General features: G+C 46.6%; 1 protein-coding gene across 1 annotated transcript in view; it reads right to left on the bottom strand.

Annotated features, from left to right (window-relative positions):
- Positions 1-17,858, bottom strand: part of LOC130372170 (retinoic acid receptor RXR-alpha-A) — an 83,159-nt gene that overhangs the window by 31,537 nt on the left and 33,764 nt on the right. Inside the window, exon 3 of the mRNA XM_056577992.1 lies at positions 13,783-14,021. Within this exon, the coding sequence (XP_056433967.1) occupies positions 13,783-14,021 (239 nt within the window). The remainder of the gene's footprint in view (positions 1-13,782; positions 14,022-17,858) is intronic.

Below are 17,858 nucleotides of genomic sequence, written 5' to 3'. Positions count from 1 at the left end.
GAAGCCAAACAGGCCAGAATGGATGGGTCAAAGCCAGATAATAAATGGATACAAATACAATGACTGTCCACACGCAAGACAGATGTGCTGGCCGGGCTAGCTTTCCTCCTATGATATCACTTTACGATTCTCCCTCTACATCTGCCTCTGTCTCTCTCTACCGCTGTCTACTGCTCTCTAGTTCTGCATCTCTCTCTCTTTAGATCTCTGTAGCGCTCTCCCTCCCTCTCTCTAGAGTCATTGCTGTCTCTCTCTCTCACTCTCTTTTTCTCTCTCTCTCTCTGGTCTAATCCTGGCATTGCAGGAACCAGCCCCAGGACGTTTGTATTTTTCTTCTCAACAAGACACTCACACACGTACATGCACATGCACACGCACTCGCACACACGCACACACACACACACACACACACACACACACACACACACACTCTCCCACTGTCCCCCGCCCCCCCAATCAACCCTCCGGCTCCAAAATGTTCAGCGCTAGCATAATTCCAACGCTAGCATAACTCAGTTGCTAGCTTAACTCGGGCACTAGCTTATCTGTGTTCAAAAATTCGACACTACAGCAGAATAAAGACAATGGGTTTGTTTTAAGGAAGTCCCAAAACTTGGGTTGAAGCCTAACTCTCTCTTCACTTTCTCTCTTCCTCTTTCTCCACACTGCTTCCTCCATTGTTGAGAAAATGCCTGATCAAATATTTTCCTGTCCGCTTGGTTTGAGGTGGATGTAAATACGCTATGGACCTAGGAACACAAGTGAACCTCTATCTCTCTGAAGAGAGGTACAGTCATTGACCCATAGCAGGGAACCGTTCTTCTGCTCTAACGATGAGACTAATATGATAGTGTGTGTGGCCCCCCTCCCCAGATGTGTTGAGCAGCTGCTGACAGCACATTAGCCAGTGCATTCTATACTCATTGCAACAAAAACACATACATAATGTACACACATATACACATATTTATATATATATATATATTTATATATACACACATACATTTACGAACACAAAAACACAGAAACACACTGCAAAGACACTGCTTTGCAGTGCTACAGACTGATGGACAACCAGACAAGCCCCCTTAGACTCCCTGACCTCTGTCCCTATCAGACTCTGACCTTGCTATCTGTTGGCCAGAAAACTGTCTTTTCACAGTCAAATTTTATCTCTGCAACCCCCCCTCTATGGTGCGAGAATGTTGGTGATGAGGTGTGTGTGTGTGTGTGTGTGTGTGTGTGTGTGTGTGTGTGTGTGTGTGTGTGTGTGTGTGTGTGTGTGTGTGTGTGTGTGTGTGTGTGTGTGTGTGTGTGTGTGTGTGGGTGTGCATGCTTGCCTACCTGTATGCGTGCGTGTGTGCATGTGTGTGTGTGACGCTTGTGTGTGCATGTGTGTGAGGGATGGCGGCATGGTGGGGACTGGTATACTTATCTTGGCTTTCCAAAATGTTGTCATGCTGTGACCCCCCTCTGGTGGGCCCAAATGTACTTCCTGTGTGCGTGTTACCAGGATTTTTTACCAGATCTTCCCGGATATTCCGAGTACCATAACTTAGAGAGGCGGCTGGTAAATCTGTACAGCTTGAGTGAGTGAGACGCAGTCAGCATAACAGAGGGCCCCATGCAAACTGCAGACTTCATTACATAACATGCTCTGGACCACGTCCAACTGGCAGGGCCAACACCCCCACCCTCCCCTGCCATGGTCTGTGTCAAATTCTGCATGCAACCGATATGTGCGATGTGTGCGCGTGTACGCTCTCTGTCACACGGTGGCTCCCAGAGCACAGCTGTGTTTTCACATTACACGCATAAAGTTTAATTTATCGTCCGAGAAGCGCTCTGCCCCTAAGTGCTGCAGTAAATGCTTTCGGGGATACAGATGGTGGCTCTTCCGAGACGAACGACGCCGCCGCCAGCCAAACACCTGTTGACATGACGAAACTATATTAAAGGAAAAGAAAAGAGCAGTGTGTGTGTGTGTGTGAGTGTGTGTTACTTAGAGGTAATGTATACACCTCATCAACCTCACAGCCAGCCATCACATGCCATTTAAAGAAACCCATCCGTATTTGACCTCAGCGGCGGTGTCCACGCAGATGTGCAATAGGGAGGTCGACTTCATGCTATAGTTGTGATGTCACAAACGGAAAACGATTCTCAAATGGCACGTAATGGCTCATCAACAGCCGACATCTGGTGTAGGAAAATATGGAAAAGACTGAATATTTCTTGTGGCTGAATTGAACAGTATCTCGGTGAGGATTGTCCAGGTTTTTTTCCGTACAGAAGAAGAGAAGCACGGTAAAGTATTAGTATGCTGTCACAGCAACGCCTCCGGCACATGGGTTGAGGAGGAAGAGGAGTGAAAGAAAAGAGAGGTTCCCCCCTGGTGAATATCTGAGACAGGGATGGAACAGTGGAGTCCTCTTGCTTAAAACAGGCTTAGCTCCGTTTCAGAGGGGCCGCAGACTTCGTTCGCGATGATACTTCAAAAGAAGACATCCCTTCCCTGCCGGTTTCAATACAGAGCCCTCCTATGGAACTTCAATGAAGTTTCTTCTGTCGCTGTTCAAGGGTAAAATTTGAGTGCGAAAGCTATTTCTTTTTCCCCCTTCTCCTTATAGTAATTCTTCCATAAAGAATCGTTCTTCGTATTAAAAGCGCTTTGTCAGGAACATCATTGTTTAATAATCCAATATATTTTCTGACATTTATCATTGGCCTTCTCCCCCTTGACAATAATGCAATTCTAGAAGTCTGTTCCAGTTATGGTCAAAAGGGAAACTACAGAAGGACCCACAATGCAACACTCGCATGTAGAAGATTGGCAGGGACTGAAGAACTGTCGACGGACGAAAACACTTAACCCCCCCTTACCCACCCTGGGGGGCACGTCTTAGGAAAGGACAGTGGGGGTTCAGGGAGATTTGACCCAGAGGATAACCTTTGACACTAGGCTGACACCGCCCGACCATCGCTTCCTGTTTAATGGCTGGCTTATCTCTGTTCCATTTTGTTTTCTCTCCTCTTGGAAGTGTGGAGGGTGGGGAGGCACATAGGGGGTGGGCTTAGCGTTGAGTGTCGGGGGATCTAATCTGAACATGTATCAACAGAGATGAGGATCTGGTTTCTCACAGGATGAGTGCTAATGGGGCCTGTTCTCCTCTGGCCGTTGGCAGGGGAAAGTCGACAGTGGGACACCCTTTACGATCAATTACCACAGAGTTACAAAACTCAAGGACACACATAAAGACCTAGCTAGCCTAGGTCTTTATGTGAGCTAGAATGAGCTAACTTGCACCTATTCAAACGGTCTAACCTAGAAAGCATGATATGTTAGCAACTGTAAAACTGCAACAAGCAAGCTAGTATGACATTGCTAGCATCTGTTAAAATACAAACCTACGGTAGATATCGTGTCCTCGCTAGCACCTGTTTGAATTCACACGTCTAGCTAGCTTGAGGATTGCTAGCATGTCCTAGCCAACACCTGTTAGAGTGTACAACCCTAGCCAGCTTGATATGTATGAATATAAATATGAATGCCTTTGGTGGACGCTTATAGTGTTGTACCATCCGAGAAAGGACTTTGCTAGCATGACTTTGCCAGTGCTTAAGGGAATGCTCTGGTTCACAGTGTGAACACAAAAATGCCCATGGGAATGCTAAGTGCTAACATGCACATTGGGTATGAACTCGACTCAGCTTGGGGCAGAAGCGGTCACCGACCAAGATGTGTGGTTAGAGCCGCCATCAGTGTGAGAAACTGAGCACCCAACACAACCTGCTATAGTACACTATTGTTTGTTTACTGGCTGAGCTACTGAGGAATTGAACAAGATTAGTTTACAGTGTCTTTGTTTGTGTATCTTAGCTATATTTAGCTAAGCTATGTTTGGCTTGGCTTGTATGAGGACAGTTCCTTGGTAACAGTTCACATCATATTTCCTGACTTGCTGCCCGCTATGAAAAGTCATTATAATTAAATTTGTTTACATAAATGCGTTGTATCACACCTCACAAATGTGCAAGCATTTAAGCTGCTTTATATTTATTTCTAAAGGGTGGTATGATTTTCAGGGTTAAAGAGAATTATTACAATAAAGGCATCCTCAAATTGGCTCAGAATATTTATGTTTAACATTAAATATTTATCTGGCTTTGCACCAGGCAGAAACATTGACTGTGGGGTACGCTTCATCCACAGATAACGGACACAGGATTCCCCCAATGAAAAATATAAGCTGTATGGCCCTTATCTCAGAAGCTATGAATAATTACAGTAGTTAATAATAATAATAATAATAATAGTCATAATAATACTACTACAAGTAGTATTATTGTACTTCGATGTCTAGAAGACTACTTGTGGTATTTAAAAAATAAACATATTGCAGCATTGTCTGTGAATTTGTCTCTGTGTGTGTTTGTGTGTGTATATATATATATATATGTGTAGAGAGAGAGAGAGAGAGAGAGAGAGTTTATATCTAGCCTGACATAACAAAGAGTGTCTCTCTCTCTCCTACTATTCAGCTGGGTTCTCGGAGAAAGAACAGATGAATCCCCTGAAGCAGGTTGCATCCATATGCATTCCTTCTCTGTTTAATAAAACGTAATATATTATGAGCTTTAATTACAGTGATTACAAATAATGAGAGAGAGAGAGAGAGAGAGAGAGAGAGAGAGAGAGAGAGAGAGAGAGAGAGAGAGAGAGAGACTTACTAAATTGTCATTCAGGCTTTAAATCTGGTTTTAGGAATCTATATTGAATCCAAAACTTGTGTATAACTGCATCCTGCACCAAACCTTACATCCGATCAACATTCAGACATGTTGCATACTGATTCTCCTTAATTCCTGTAAACAGGACATGGTCACATCTATAATGTGACAATGCTTACATATCAATAAACACATACATACAATTCACAACAGACAGAGAAAATACATTTGACTAGATATCCATCAACATATATTCCTATGTGGGCAAATACAGAGCCTGTATGTGAGATTGAATTCATACAACACAATACAAGGGTACACAGTGAATGCAGGAGTTGGGGTCGTCATACATGAGGTACATGATATGGATGAGCTTGTAACTCAAACTTGGTCATTGTAACAAAGAACGTTACGCTAGTGTAGCTAGCACCACGGGAGCCTTCATTAAACATTCAAACCATCCGAGGGGATTAGAAGAGAGACCAGCCTTCTGTAAGCTATACCACCAGCCAGCGGGATGCATGTTGTTCTCGTTTTAAAGGCCTCCTATTTTAACACCGGCTGTTAGGTTGATCAGCCATTATCGGACGTTTAGTAAACCTTCTGTTTGTGACATCAAAGCTGAATTAGATAGTAGATCCGTCTATCATACTTCTGTCTGGACACTCCCACTTGTGATGTCACAAACCGATTTATTTTGAAATCGCTTATTATGGCTAAACCATCACACAACTAGTGTTGTTTCCAATTGTGACATCACAAATGACCCATAAAGAGAACAGAGTACATGAGGTCCCGGGGGGGACAAAGGGTTAGCATCAGGCTACATGAACCGACGTAAAACTGATTCTCAGCCGTGAACAGGCAAACTACTGGGCGCACCAGGACACAGATATCAGCAGCAGCTGGTGGGTAGTGGGAAACGACATGTAGGCACGTAGCATAAAGTGCATGAAAAACATATAAGACGGGATGTAAGACAGGGAACACATGCGTCTGTGTGTATGCCTGTGTGTACTCCACACGTGTTGGAAGGCAGGCATGGCCCATAAGTACGAGCGTCGGCACGGGAAAGTGGGCTGGAGGTTTATTGAGCCCAGGAGGGTCTGACATAAGGTCTGCGATTGTACCACAACTTGTCCCTGCAGCCCTTTCTGGAGGTTTGAAATAACGCAATGGCCCAGGGGACTTCTTTAATTACAGCTAAGCAGCAGATTATGTTGATGCTTGCTTCCCCGCTAGAACGGACGCCTCCAAAACAGCTGGTCTCTATGGTTTCCACACTGCAGACAGGACACTTAGCCTCATGATTTACTGTGCAGCTCTACACGTCGGCTAGACCGACCCAACCGATAGCAAAGTGAGGTACTGTAATGAACTTTATCGATTGCGGTGTGTATTTAAGTTAACAGGGGCCACTACCTTAGGCAGTGGAGTTGTTACGGTGTTTGGCTCCCAGCTGATGGTTCTAGTCGGATCCCAGCAGTCTCCCTGCAGGGCAACCTTGAACAAGACGACCCCTAGCTTCTCAACAACAGCTATGTACAAAAGTACTGTAGATCGCTTTGCATGAAAGCATCTACAGATAGGTTGAAATGAAAAACTAAATACTAACTACCCCCCAAAATCACCAGGTAACCTTGAGATCAAACCAAAGCAGGGTCCGAAGCTCTCACAAGGCAACGCAATCTCAACGCCACCGCGCCAAGACTTATCCGAAACTAATCAGCTTCTTATGGCAATAGAAAACGCTAATACCAATTCTCCACTAATTGCTACCTGGAGACAGCTGTGAGTGCAGACTGTCAGCATGCGACGGCGGCGAGTGAGTGAGGGTATGGGGGGCCCCTAACAGCTCCCCGGGGGGCAGACACACAGAGCCATTGTGTGGCCGTTAGAACCCTGACCCAATGATGTCATAGGACTTATGGAGAACCTGCATACAGGTCTATCAACGCCATGGTGAGAAGGAGGGGGCCGGGGAGAGGGAGGGGAAGGGGGAGGGGTTGGGAGAATGAAGACTGGAAGTTGGGGTTTACTGAGCTTCACACAGGAAGGGACGAGCCAGTCTACATGGCTGGTCTCTCTCTCTCTCTCTCTCTCTCTCTCTCTCTCTCTCTCTCTCTCTCTCTCTCTCTCTCTCTCTCTCTCTCTCTCTCTCTCTCTCTCTCTCTCTCTCTCTCTCTCTCTCTCTCTCTCTCTCTCTCTCTCTCTCTAAGACCCTTTCTCTCATTCTTTCGCTCTCTGAATTCCGAGTGCTTTATTGGCATGACAAAAACATTTTCCTATTGCCAAAGTATATATAGCAACAGAATGTACAACTAATCGCCTCTCTTTTATCCTTTTCCCTTCTCCATCCTCTCTCTGTCTCTCTCTCTTACCATCCCTCTCTCTTTCCCTCCTCTCTCTCTTTCTCTCTCTCTCGCTCTCTCTCTCTACGTGCCTCCAAACACAAGCGCCTCTGTTGTGCTCCGGTCTCCTAGCGACACACACCTAAACAAGACGCCGTTTCGGCGTCTGTGTGTGTGTGTGTGTGTGTGTGTGTGACATCAGTGCGTCGACTGGTTATTAAAAAGCAAGTTCCATGTGTTGTAAAACAACCACACCTTTTCCTCATTAGCATTTCCCTTTTGAGTTTTAAGTCGAAGCGGACAAACACTTCATGGCTTTGTGTGTGTTTAAAGGTGTGCATGTGTGAGTGTGTGTTTTTTAATGTGCGTGTGTTATTAAAGTGCGCATGATCTTGTGTGTTTTTAAAGAGTGTGTGTGTATTGTTAAGGTATATGAGTGTTTTCAAGGTGTGTGTGTGTGTGTGTGTGTGTGTGTGTGTGTGTGTGTGTGTGTGTGTGTGTGTGTGTGTGTGTGTGTGTGTGTGTGTGTGTGTGTGTGTGTGTGTGTTTGTGTGTGCATTCGTTTAAGGAGACACGTGTGTATGTGTGTATGTGTTAAGCTGTGTATAATGTGTGTGAATTTGTAAGGTGTGGGTTTCTTAAGATTTAAGTCTGAGTTTGTGGGACACTAGTCTGTTGTTAGTGTATGTGGGGGCCCTCTCTCTCTCTGGATGCCCCGGGCCCTTAAGGAGAACCACAGCCAGACATTCTGGGCCCTGAGAACGGAGCCGTGCGCCGTTGGAAGACAACCACCAGACAGCCATAGCTTTTGTCATGTTAAGTGTAAAATGTTGTACCACGTCTGGGCCTGAATGGCTCCCAGCTGCCCTTGCTGGCTCTGGTGCGTCGTCACCCAGAAAGATGGCCTGTGTGTAGTGGCCAGCTTCAGGCACTTAGCAGACACAGACCGCTCCAAACCCCCGACATGGGGCAACGAGACACAACCCTAATGGCTAACAGACACCCTGGGAGCCATCCTCTGTTTCCCTCTCTGCTTTGTCTCTCCCTTCTGCCCCTCTTTCTCCTCCTCAACCTCCTCCTCCTTGTCCTCCGCCTCCTCCTTCTGTACCCCCCCCCCCCCCCCGGCTTTGTCTCTCAATCGTCCAACTCTTCTCCTCCTCCAACTCCTCCTGCTCTCCCCCACTCCTGCCCCCCTCTAGGTCCTCCACCCCACTCCTCCTCCACATCCTCCTTCGCCTCCACCTCATCCTTCATTAACTCTCTCCTCCTCCTCCTCTTGGGACATTCCAGCAGAGGAGGGAGTAGGAGAAGGAGGATGAGAAGGAGGATGGGGAGGAGGAGGTGGTCTGGGAATGAGGAAGATGAGACTGCAGGAAAACCATCCAAAGAGCCGATCTGTTTTGTCTCCAGAGGACAGCGGCGGTGGTGGTGGTGGAGGTTCTCTCCGGCTGAACATCTGGGCTGCGTTCAGAACAATACGGACCTTATGGTGGTCTGACAATAGTCCCTGTCAACACTGCCGACAACAACAGGATCGTTTAGCCCAGAGACCAGGAGGAAAGAGAGGATGAAAAGCCATAGTGAGGATACGGAACCACTCCAGGCAGGGAGGAGTTGGACGACACACACAGAGGAATATCCCCCATGTGTCTGCGGGTGAGGGGAGAGAGAGAGAAGGGAGGGAGAGGGAGAGAGATAATGAGAGACATAAGGAGACAGATAAGGAGACAGAGAGAGTGAATACAAGAGATTGAGACGAAAGGGGAAAGAGATGGATGGAAATAGAGAAATGGGAGGATGGACATAAAGAGAGATGGAGACCGAAAGAGGGAAATACACAGAAAGAGAAGAGAGACAGAGAGGAGAGAGAGAAAGAGAAAGGCATCAGGGGGTGAGTTAAAGAGGGTGAATGAAGATGGACAGATAGAGAAGATAGAGAGAGCGATGGTGATGGGGGGGGGGGTGGAGAGAAAAGAGCGAGAGAGAGAGAGAGAAAATGAATGTCAGAGAGATGGATAGAAAAGGAGAGGGTTGGAGCGAGAGAACGGCCGAGAGAGCGAGAGACAGAGACAGGAAGAGAGAGGCACTGGAGGCTGAAGGACTGGAGGACTGGAGGACTTGGATGTTATTAAGGTCTGGCTGCAGCCCTGCGCTTGTGGTTTGGCTGCTGCAGGACGCGCCTCAGCCCTGAGAATGGGACTTTTGTTCCAGCCGGTCCCGCTCTCTTTCATCCCGCCGTCTGCCCTGGCTTTGATTTAGAAGGTGGCTTGTGTTCCCCCGCTTTATTTTTGATCCCGGACGATCGCTGGATTTGTAATTTAGGCGACACTAGCTATTAGCCATGCGTGAGCGAGATACAGTGGGACAGTATGGGAACGACAGGGCTGGATTCAAGAGCGCCTTTAGGGATGAGTGGACCTGTGTGTGTGTGTGTGTGTGTGTGTGTGTGTGTGTGTGTGTGTGTGTGTGTGTGTGTGTGTGTGTGTGTGTGTGTGTGTGTGTGTGTTTGTGTGTGTGTGTGTGTCCGCGCGCATGTGTGTGCGTGTGTGTGTGTGTGTGTGTCCGCGCGCATGTGTGTGTGTGTGTGTGTTTGTGTGTGTCCGCGCGCATGTGTGTGTGTGTGTGTGTGTGTGTGTGTGTGTGTGTGTGTGTGTGTGTGTGTGTGTGTGTGTGTGTGTGTGTGTGTGTATTCCTATGAGTCGATGTGAATGAACTGCATATGTTTTATGTGTCCATAGGAGTTTCCTTCGTGTTTTAAGTATGTATCAATGTGTATGGATTAACTGCATATTAAATATGAACTGTATTTATATGTGTCTGTATTTACTATTTTATGTGTATGAGTAAAATGTGTGTGTAGTGTTTCTATATATGCATGCATGCATGTGTCTTCTCTGTTTGTGTGTGCGTGTGTGTGTGTGTGCGTGTGTGTGTTGGTGGGTTCAACGCAGGCCCGAGTGTCGCTCTAGAAGTTCTGAGGTTAAACAGAGATGCTCCCAGAGGTCGTGACCTCCTGAAAACAACCAATCATAAGAGGGCAAAGAGGAAGTATCTGAGCCTGATCACAATCCTTCAGAGGAGAAGGGGAACATTTCCTATTCAAACATCACACCACCAACCACACCACCGCACCCCTGATCTGGAATCGTATTACTGTAGCCAGCACCACAACTCCCTGCCACACAATACTGGCTTCTCTGGAAGCTAGGCAGGCCTTGGCCTGGTGGTGTTTCCCTGGATGGGATATTGTGGGGTGCTGTAAGAGGAGTATGAAGACCGGTAGGGGGGCGGGCAGTAGCTCAGGTGGTAGAGCGGGTTGACTTGTAACTGGGAAGTTCATCGTTCGATCCCAGGCTCCAGCTATCTAAGTGACGAGGCGTCCCTGAGAAAGACGCCTGACTATGAATAATCCCGACCAGCTGGCTGTCGCCCTGCGTGGTTGACTGAGCCGTCGGTGTGTGAATGAATGGTTGTACGTCACTTTGGTTAAAGTGTAAGCAAAATTCCCTAAATGTAAATGTGTGGGGGGTTCATCACTCTTGCCTATTTAACCTCCCCATGCAGAAAAGGTACAGAAAAGGTGAATCTCTCCTGTCGAACACCTTCTTTTGGATCATGAGACGTTAAACCGAGGACCTGTGGTCACTATTGATCCTGTGGCTCTCACCGCAAGAGCAGGGGTGCTAACCCCAGGGTCCTGACCCAGTTCCCTAAGCATCGCTTGTACCAACATGGCCCCCTAATCATCACCCCGTCTCTAATAGGATAGTTTCATCATCCCACATCTCCACCGTGACAGCCAGTGTGGGCAGAGCTTTCTGGTGTATACTGGGAACTGTGTACCACCCGGGTGGGTTCTACACACTGGTAGTGTGTAGTGAGGTGTCATACGCATGCACACACTCACTATGCAAAGCGCTTTAGGCACCTGCTGTGGAAAATTCCATCAATTATTCCATTTTTTTTTAATATATTTATATTTGATTATTAATAATTTTCCCCATTAATGTATTTTTGTTAATGCATATTATATTTGTATTTAATAATTTATATACAAGAATTCCAAAAATATATATAGCGTTATAGTGAATACAATTTTTAATTCGGCCTCTTTTAAATGAGTCTGACGAACTGTTAACATAATCGGGGGGATCTCCCTCAATTCGATCTACAGTCCCTTCATATATAATTTATAAAAAAATATTAATAGCACATATTATGCACTAGCACTAATGAATTTACACGCGTAAAAAACAACTGATCTATCAACTTGTGCATCAAACGAAATTGTCATGCAGGAGCAAATAGGCAGAAAATCTGCCACTGGGCAGAAAAAAGGGCCAGGCTTAATGAATATGTATTTTAAGATGTGGTGGATGGAGAAGTGGCTATTCCAAATATAATCCTGGTTCAGACTGTATTACTGCACTGAGCTGTTTTAATGCACATTTACTACCAAGTGATTTAGGACTAAAATAGTGATTGCTCATTAAAGATTACCAGCTCTTAAAAACATTTCTGGAACATTTATATTCACTACATGTAATTTGTTGAATAATAAATTTGATAGTTAAGGTTTCAGAATGCTGCTATGTATAACATAACTTTGCATTGGACGCTTTTTACAACTGCAGAATAAAACAGATAATTTTTCTTTTCTCCAAATAAATAAAAAATAATGTATGGGCTGTGTGCGTTGGTATATATGTGTGTGTGTTTGTGTATGTTTGGGAGTTTGTGTACGTGTGTGTGTGTGTGTGTGTGTGTGTGTGTGTGTGTGTGTGTGTGTGTGTGCGTGTGTGCGTGCGTGCGTGCGTGCGTGCGTGCGTGCGTGCGTGCAATAGGGGGGTCTTTCTAGAAGTGAAAGAGAGTGTTGCCAGCTACTGAGAGTGGCCTTAATCCACACTTAACTACATTACACCCGGAGATGGGGTCCCTAGTACCCTCCTCTCCCCTCGCCTCCACAACGGCACCGCGTGTTGCCGTTTAACACTCTTATGAACACTTATTAACACACAAAGCGTGGCTTCGGTGAAATTTCGGTAGACTTTGTGTGGCAGAAGGTGTGGCTTTGGAGGGAATGGATGTGGCTTTGGTAGGGAAGAGTGCGGCTTCTTGGGAAAGGGGTGGGGCTTTGGACTGAAAGGGGGTGGGGCTTTGGACTGAAAGGGGTGAGGCTTAGTGGAGAAGGGGTCGCGCTACAGTGAACGAGGGGGGTGAGTCGTGTGTGGGGAAAGCGAGGAGGGGAGAGGGAAGGAGTTTGAATGGAAACTGGGCCAGTACAGGCTTTGATGTCATTATTCTGATTTTCGATTTTCCAATAGAAGATGTGCTTCCTATTGAAGGAGCAGAACTCTAGGGGGGAGGGGGGAGAGATAGATAGAGACTGAGAGAGAGAGAACTTAAAGAGAGAGAGGGAAACCGAGAGAGTGGGTGTGTGTGAGAGAGAGAGAGAGAGAGAGAGAGAGAGAGAGAGAGAGAGAGAGAGAGAGAGAGAGGAACACGAGGTACAGTGAGACAGAGCAGGGGGGAACGACAGAAAGAGAGGAGGAAAGTCGGACAGAGAGAGAGAGCGAGAGATGAGGCGGGAGAGTGTGTGTGTGTGTGTGTGTGTGTGTGTGTGTGTTGGGTTCGGGAACAAGACGAGAATAAATATGCAGAACACCCCCCCCCCCCCACCCACAAACAAGAAAATAATAAAAGTGGACCAAACAGAGGATAAAGAGGGAGATTGAGAGGAGAACGAGGGGAATTAGAGAGAAAGACGGCGATGGTGACGGAGAGAAAGAACCCACTCCTCCCGGGACGCGGAGAGATTGGCTGGCTGAAGCCACAAATCCGCCTTCAATTGATTAATTGTTCTGACGGCTCACAGCTCGTCCTCATTCCAACAGGCCTGTCATGGGATAATCTGTGTGTGTTTGTGTGTGATCATGATAGCCTGTAAATGTCTCTGAGTATGTGTGTGTGTGTGTGTGTGTGTGTGTGTGTGTGTGTGTGTGTGTGTGTGTGTGTGTGTGTGTGTGTGTGTGTGTGTGTGTGTGTGTGTGTGTGTGTGTGTGTGTGTGTGTGTGTGTGCATGTGTGTTTGTTTGAGATGAGCAGAAAAGGAAAAGCAAAACAGCGAAGCAGTTTGTTTTTCGTAGGGTTGGTCTGTATACACGCTGACGCGGACTTTAGACAACTGTTTACGCTGGGCGAATGCATTCTCAATACCATTTAAATCTTCAATGTATTATATTCTGTACAAACCACAAGCACGGCTATACTGATCGCAACTCTGCTGTGAAAACAAACTGCTCTTCATATCCAAAAATGATTTGTATCCTACTAAATAATAGCGTGACAGCTAGATGAGTTCAAATATAGAAGATTATTTAAACCCATCTAAATGCGAAAAATAAAAGCGTGATGATAGACAAGTTGAAATACAGTACAGTACAGAGCCTGTATGTTTGTATTTAGAAGGAACCCCCCCCCCATCTCAAGTCTGTCCAACACTCCATCCCTTAAAATCACATCTTCCTTCCAAGTAAAAGCATGGCAGTTACACAAGCTACACAAGTACACCATCGCAACCGATCTCCCTTTGTGCTCTCATTATGCAACCATCATTAAACCTGCCATGCATGCTATCCCTTTTCAGGACCTTTGACTTTTACTTTGAAGGCGTCATCCCCCCTCTCTGTCACGGGGCTCACCTGGGGGCTGACGCTGGGGCCGTAGCCCATGCCGGGCGACGTCATGGAGTGCGGGCCCATGGGGGAGCTGATGACGGAGAACGGCGAGCCCAGGCCGTTGATGGGGGAGCTGAGGCTGCTGATGGGGGAGTGCAGGGGCCCCTGGGGGCCCATGGAGCCCGGGCTGAGCAGCGACGGGTGCATCCCCCGGTGGGACGTGGGCGAGCCCAGGGGCGACGAGGTCATCTGAACCGAGGAGTCTGCGGAGAGAGGGGGAGGGATGGCAGAGGTGAGCTTCAGAGGAAAAATAAATAAATAAAAGTTTTTTTGCACATTTCATCACCTACCACGTAGTATTCTCTGAAGGTATATATTTGATGGTTTTAACCTTTTTATTGTAGGGTGAGTTAGACAGGAAAGAATGGGAGATAGACGGGAAGACATTCAGCAAAGAAGCACAGGCAGGAATCTAACCCGGGTCGCTCCGGTAAGGACTGGGCCTTGACGGTACGCGCTCTACCCAGCGAACCATCGGGGCGCCCCTACCATGTAGTATTGATGGGATTTCATAAGGTGTGTTTGGAGTTGGATTTAATGGAGTGAATATGTAACGCAGCACAGTCAGAAGGGAAATGTGGTTGCTTTGTGGCTGTGTTTAGCTTTGTTAACCCTGTATGCATACATTTAAGAAGTGACATTTCTTAATCGTTAGGTAACTGCATCCAATCCAAAGCCATCCAGAAATGCGGTACCCTGGGAGAGAGACAGCTCCTTGGGATTTTCTTCTCAGCCTCCAGCAATGCTTCGGGCCCCAGCAACATCGCATTAAAATCATGATCTAAAGGAACCAATTAACAGCATGGGGAGGAGCTGCTAACCTTCACACAGAACAGGGTGTTAAACTGTTAGTGTTGGGAGTGTTTATGTGGATGTGCAAAGCATTAAGGCATTATAGCATTTCAACCAACAAAGAAGAGGATTTATAAAGAGGCAAAAACAATAAAACTCCACACCATTTCTTAAGTTTTCATATCGGTGGACATAAGAAAAAATATGCTATCTATTTTTGTTAAAAATAATATAAATATAGTTTTCTGTGATAGATTAGCCGCAAAAATCGACCATTCAATACCTTTGGTGTTTACCTGCAAGCCAGAGTATCAAAGACATGCAGTCTAAAATATACACAGACAAAAAAGCTATTTGCTCCCTTACATTCCCAGCAAAAAGGTTCTGGGTTCGATCCCAACTGTCCCACAGTGTGTTAGTATCGTTGAGGAGGAGGCCCTCACCGTCCCTGCTCCTGAATGACATGCCTAACGCCTAACAAGTCCCTGCGAGTGTAAAGTGTCTGCTCGATGACTACAGTCACTCATCCTACATGATGAACCAAACTGGATCCACGACAACGACCTCTGACCTTGTCCCCAACCGGACGCCATGAAAGAACATAAACAAAACCACGGGAGGGGGGGGGGGGGGGGGGGGGAGGAGTGGGTCTGTTAGTACACCGTGAGTCAATACATTGATCGACCGGTCGCCCTGGTCTCTACTACAGAGTGGAAACAGAGCCAGGACACACACACACGCTGCGAGCTTCATCTGTTGGCGGTGGCCTCGTTTCGGATGCCTGCTATGTTCACACAAACAGCCAGGTATCTGGCAGGAGGTAAGACAGGAGGTGCTACGCGCCCCTGACCCAGCCGCTTGGCAAGGCAGCAGAGCCTAGTAACGTACCGCCATTTCTCAATCTCACTCATCTGCTCTATCGGTCAACAGCTCCCCCTTCTCTCTCTCTCTCTCTCTCTCTCTCTCTCTTTATCGGTCTCTCTCTCTCTCTCTCTCTCTCTCTCTCTCTCTCTCTCTCTCTCTCTCTCTACCTCTGTGTGTCTCTCTTTTGCTCTTCTTAGTGTCACTCTTTCTCTCTGCATCTCGTTATGTCACCATCTCTATTTCATTCTCTTCACCTCCCGTTCATATGCTGTGCTCGTCGCGAGCGGGGGGTGACCTTGTCCTGGAGATAAAGAGGAATCCACTCCGAGATGGATATGAAGGAGAACAGAAAGGTTGTGTAGGCTGTCTTTGTGTGAAAGTTTACCTAATGTCCCGTCCTCTCCCCCTCTCTCTCTCTCTCTCTCTCTCTCTCTCTCTCTCTCTCTCTCTCTCTCTCTCTCTCTCTCTCTCTCTCTCTCTCTCTCTCTCTCTCTCTCTCTCTCTCTCTCTCTCTCTCTCTCTCTCTCTCTCTCTCTCTCTCTCTCTCTCTCTCTCTCTCTCTCTCTCTCTCTCTTCTCCCAAGGACGTTTTAATCCATTAAAAAGACAGCGGCCTCAATTCAACAGAGTAATAAAGAGGAAAAATATTTCAACATAGACATTATTACATCCAATAACCCACAAATAAATGCATATATGCGTTTCTTTAAGAGCTAAACCCCAAGGGAACAACCCCCCTAATCCCCCAGAATGCAACAGCTCCAGCGTCTTGGTCCAGGTCCAGATCACCTATTGGCTGAGAGAAGGTCATGAGTTTTATTGGGTATATTCAGGCTACGTAACCTGTCCTCTATGAGCTGTGTGGGTCAGCTGACAGTCCCCGGAGCGAGGAGGATCAGAACCAAGAAGAGTTTTTATTTTATTAAGGCTTTGAGAAAGCAATATCTGAAAGACGTAATGGAAACGGATATCCCTCCATCAGAAGTCCATCTCTCTCTCTCTCTCTCCGTGTGCCTGAGGAACTGAACCGGATACTGTCCCACTCTCTCTCCCCCCCACTATGGAACCAGCCTGTAACATCCGCCCTGTCACGAGTTGAGAACGCCTGAAACCAAGGTTACACCAGGGCACCTAAATGATCAAACACTGAACGTTAAATGGCTACGGAATAATGAGAAACCAACCACTGTTTTCGTGTCAGAAAGTATTTGCATTTATACGTCCGGGGGTCCACGCAGGGACTTTGAGTGGACCCCCGGAATTTAGCTCTCTCTCGGCCTTATTCCAGTACTCCATTATTAATGTACTGCATCGTTCCATTACTTAAATATACACCGTGCACTAGACTCTCCAGTTTTTCTGGTAGCTAAGGTGTACTGAAGGATTTAATTACTGTATAGAAATAACATGAATGCAGCCTACACTCTCTGCATAGCAAAGTGACCGCATATTTGTGTGTGGGTGTGTGTGTGTGTGTGTGTGTGTGTGTGTGTGTGTGTGTGTGTGTGTGTGTGTGTGTGTGTGTGTGTGTGTGTGTGTGTGTGTGTGTGTGTGTGTGTGTGTGTGTGTGTGTGCACGGGCGATGTGTGTATGACAGTATGTGAGTGGGTGCGTATTAGCGATTTTACATTTGTGTGAATGTGGTTGTGTGTGGGGGTAGATAATGCAGTATACACTGTTAAGTAAGTGTTTGTGTGGGATTGGATTGTATTGTTTGTTTACACACTGCATGCGTAAGTGGTTTCTAAAATTGATATGAGTCTGTTATGCAGTTTTCTGTGTCCATGTGGTGTTCGTTAGCATTAATAAGCATCTGTAATGCCATCATGGCTTTAAAAACATGTCAGGAGTGTGTGTCTGTGTGTTTGTGTGTGTGTGTGTGTGTGTGTGTGAGTGTGTGTGTTTTTGTGTGTGTGCGTGTGTGTCAGCAACCCTCAGTCCAACCAATGCTCAGCCCAGCCAAGCACTTCCTCTACATCCTGCCTGCCTCGCAAGCACTTCCTGTCAGCCACAAAGCGCCCGCGCACACACACTAACACACACACACACACACACACACACACACACACACACACCAACACACACATCTCATCCTGTAGAGAACAGCCATCATTCTTAATAAAGCACCAGGGACAAAGCTCCGGCCTCTTCTCTCAACAGCGTCTATACCAGGGATAACACACCAACAACCGCCACCGCACACATCAACAACAAGTAAAACATACATACAACAATATATAACTCAGTCAATCTACACATCACCTTGTATGAGGGTTACCAATCCGTCGACGTGAGTATGTGAGAGCGAGTATGAATTGGTGAAAGTGAACCAAACCAATCAAATTTGAGCGAGTGAGTGAGTGAGGGAGCATGCATGTGAACAAG

This window comes from Gadus chalcogrammus, chromosome 19, assembly GCF_026213295.1.
Source record: "Gadus chalcogrammus isolate NIFS_2021 chromosome 19, NIFS_Gcha_1.0, whole genome shotgun sequence".
NCBI classification, from domain to species: Eukaryota; Metazoa; Chordata; class Actinopteri; order Gadiformes; family Gadidae; genus Gadus; species Gadus chalcogrammus.
This window is presented reverse-complemented; position numbering and strand designations above follow the sequence as displayed.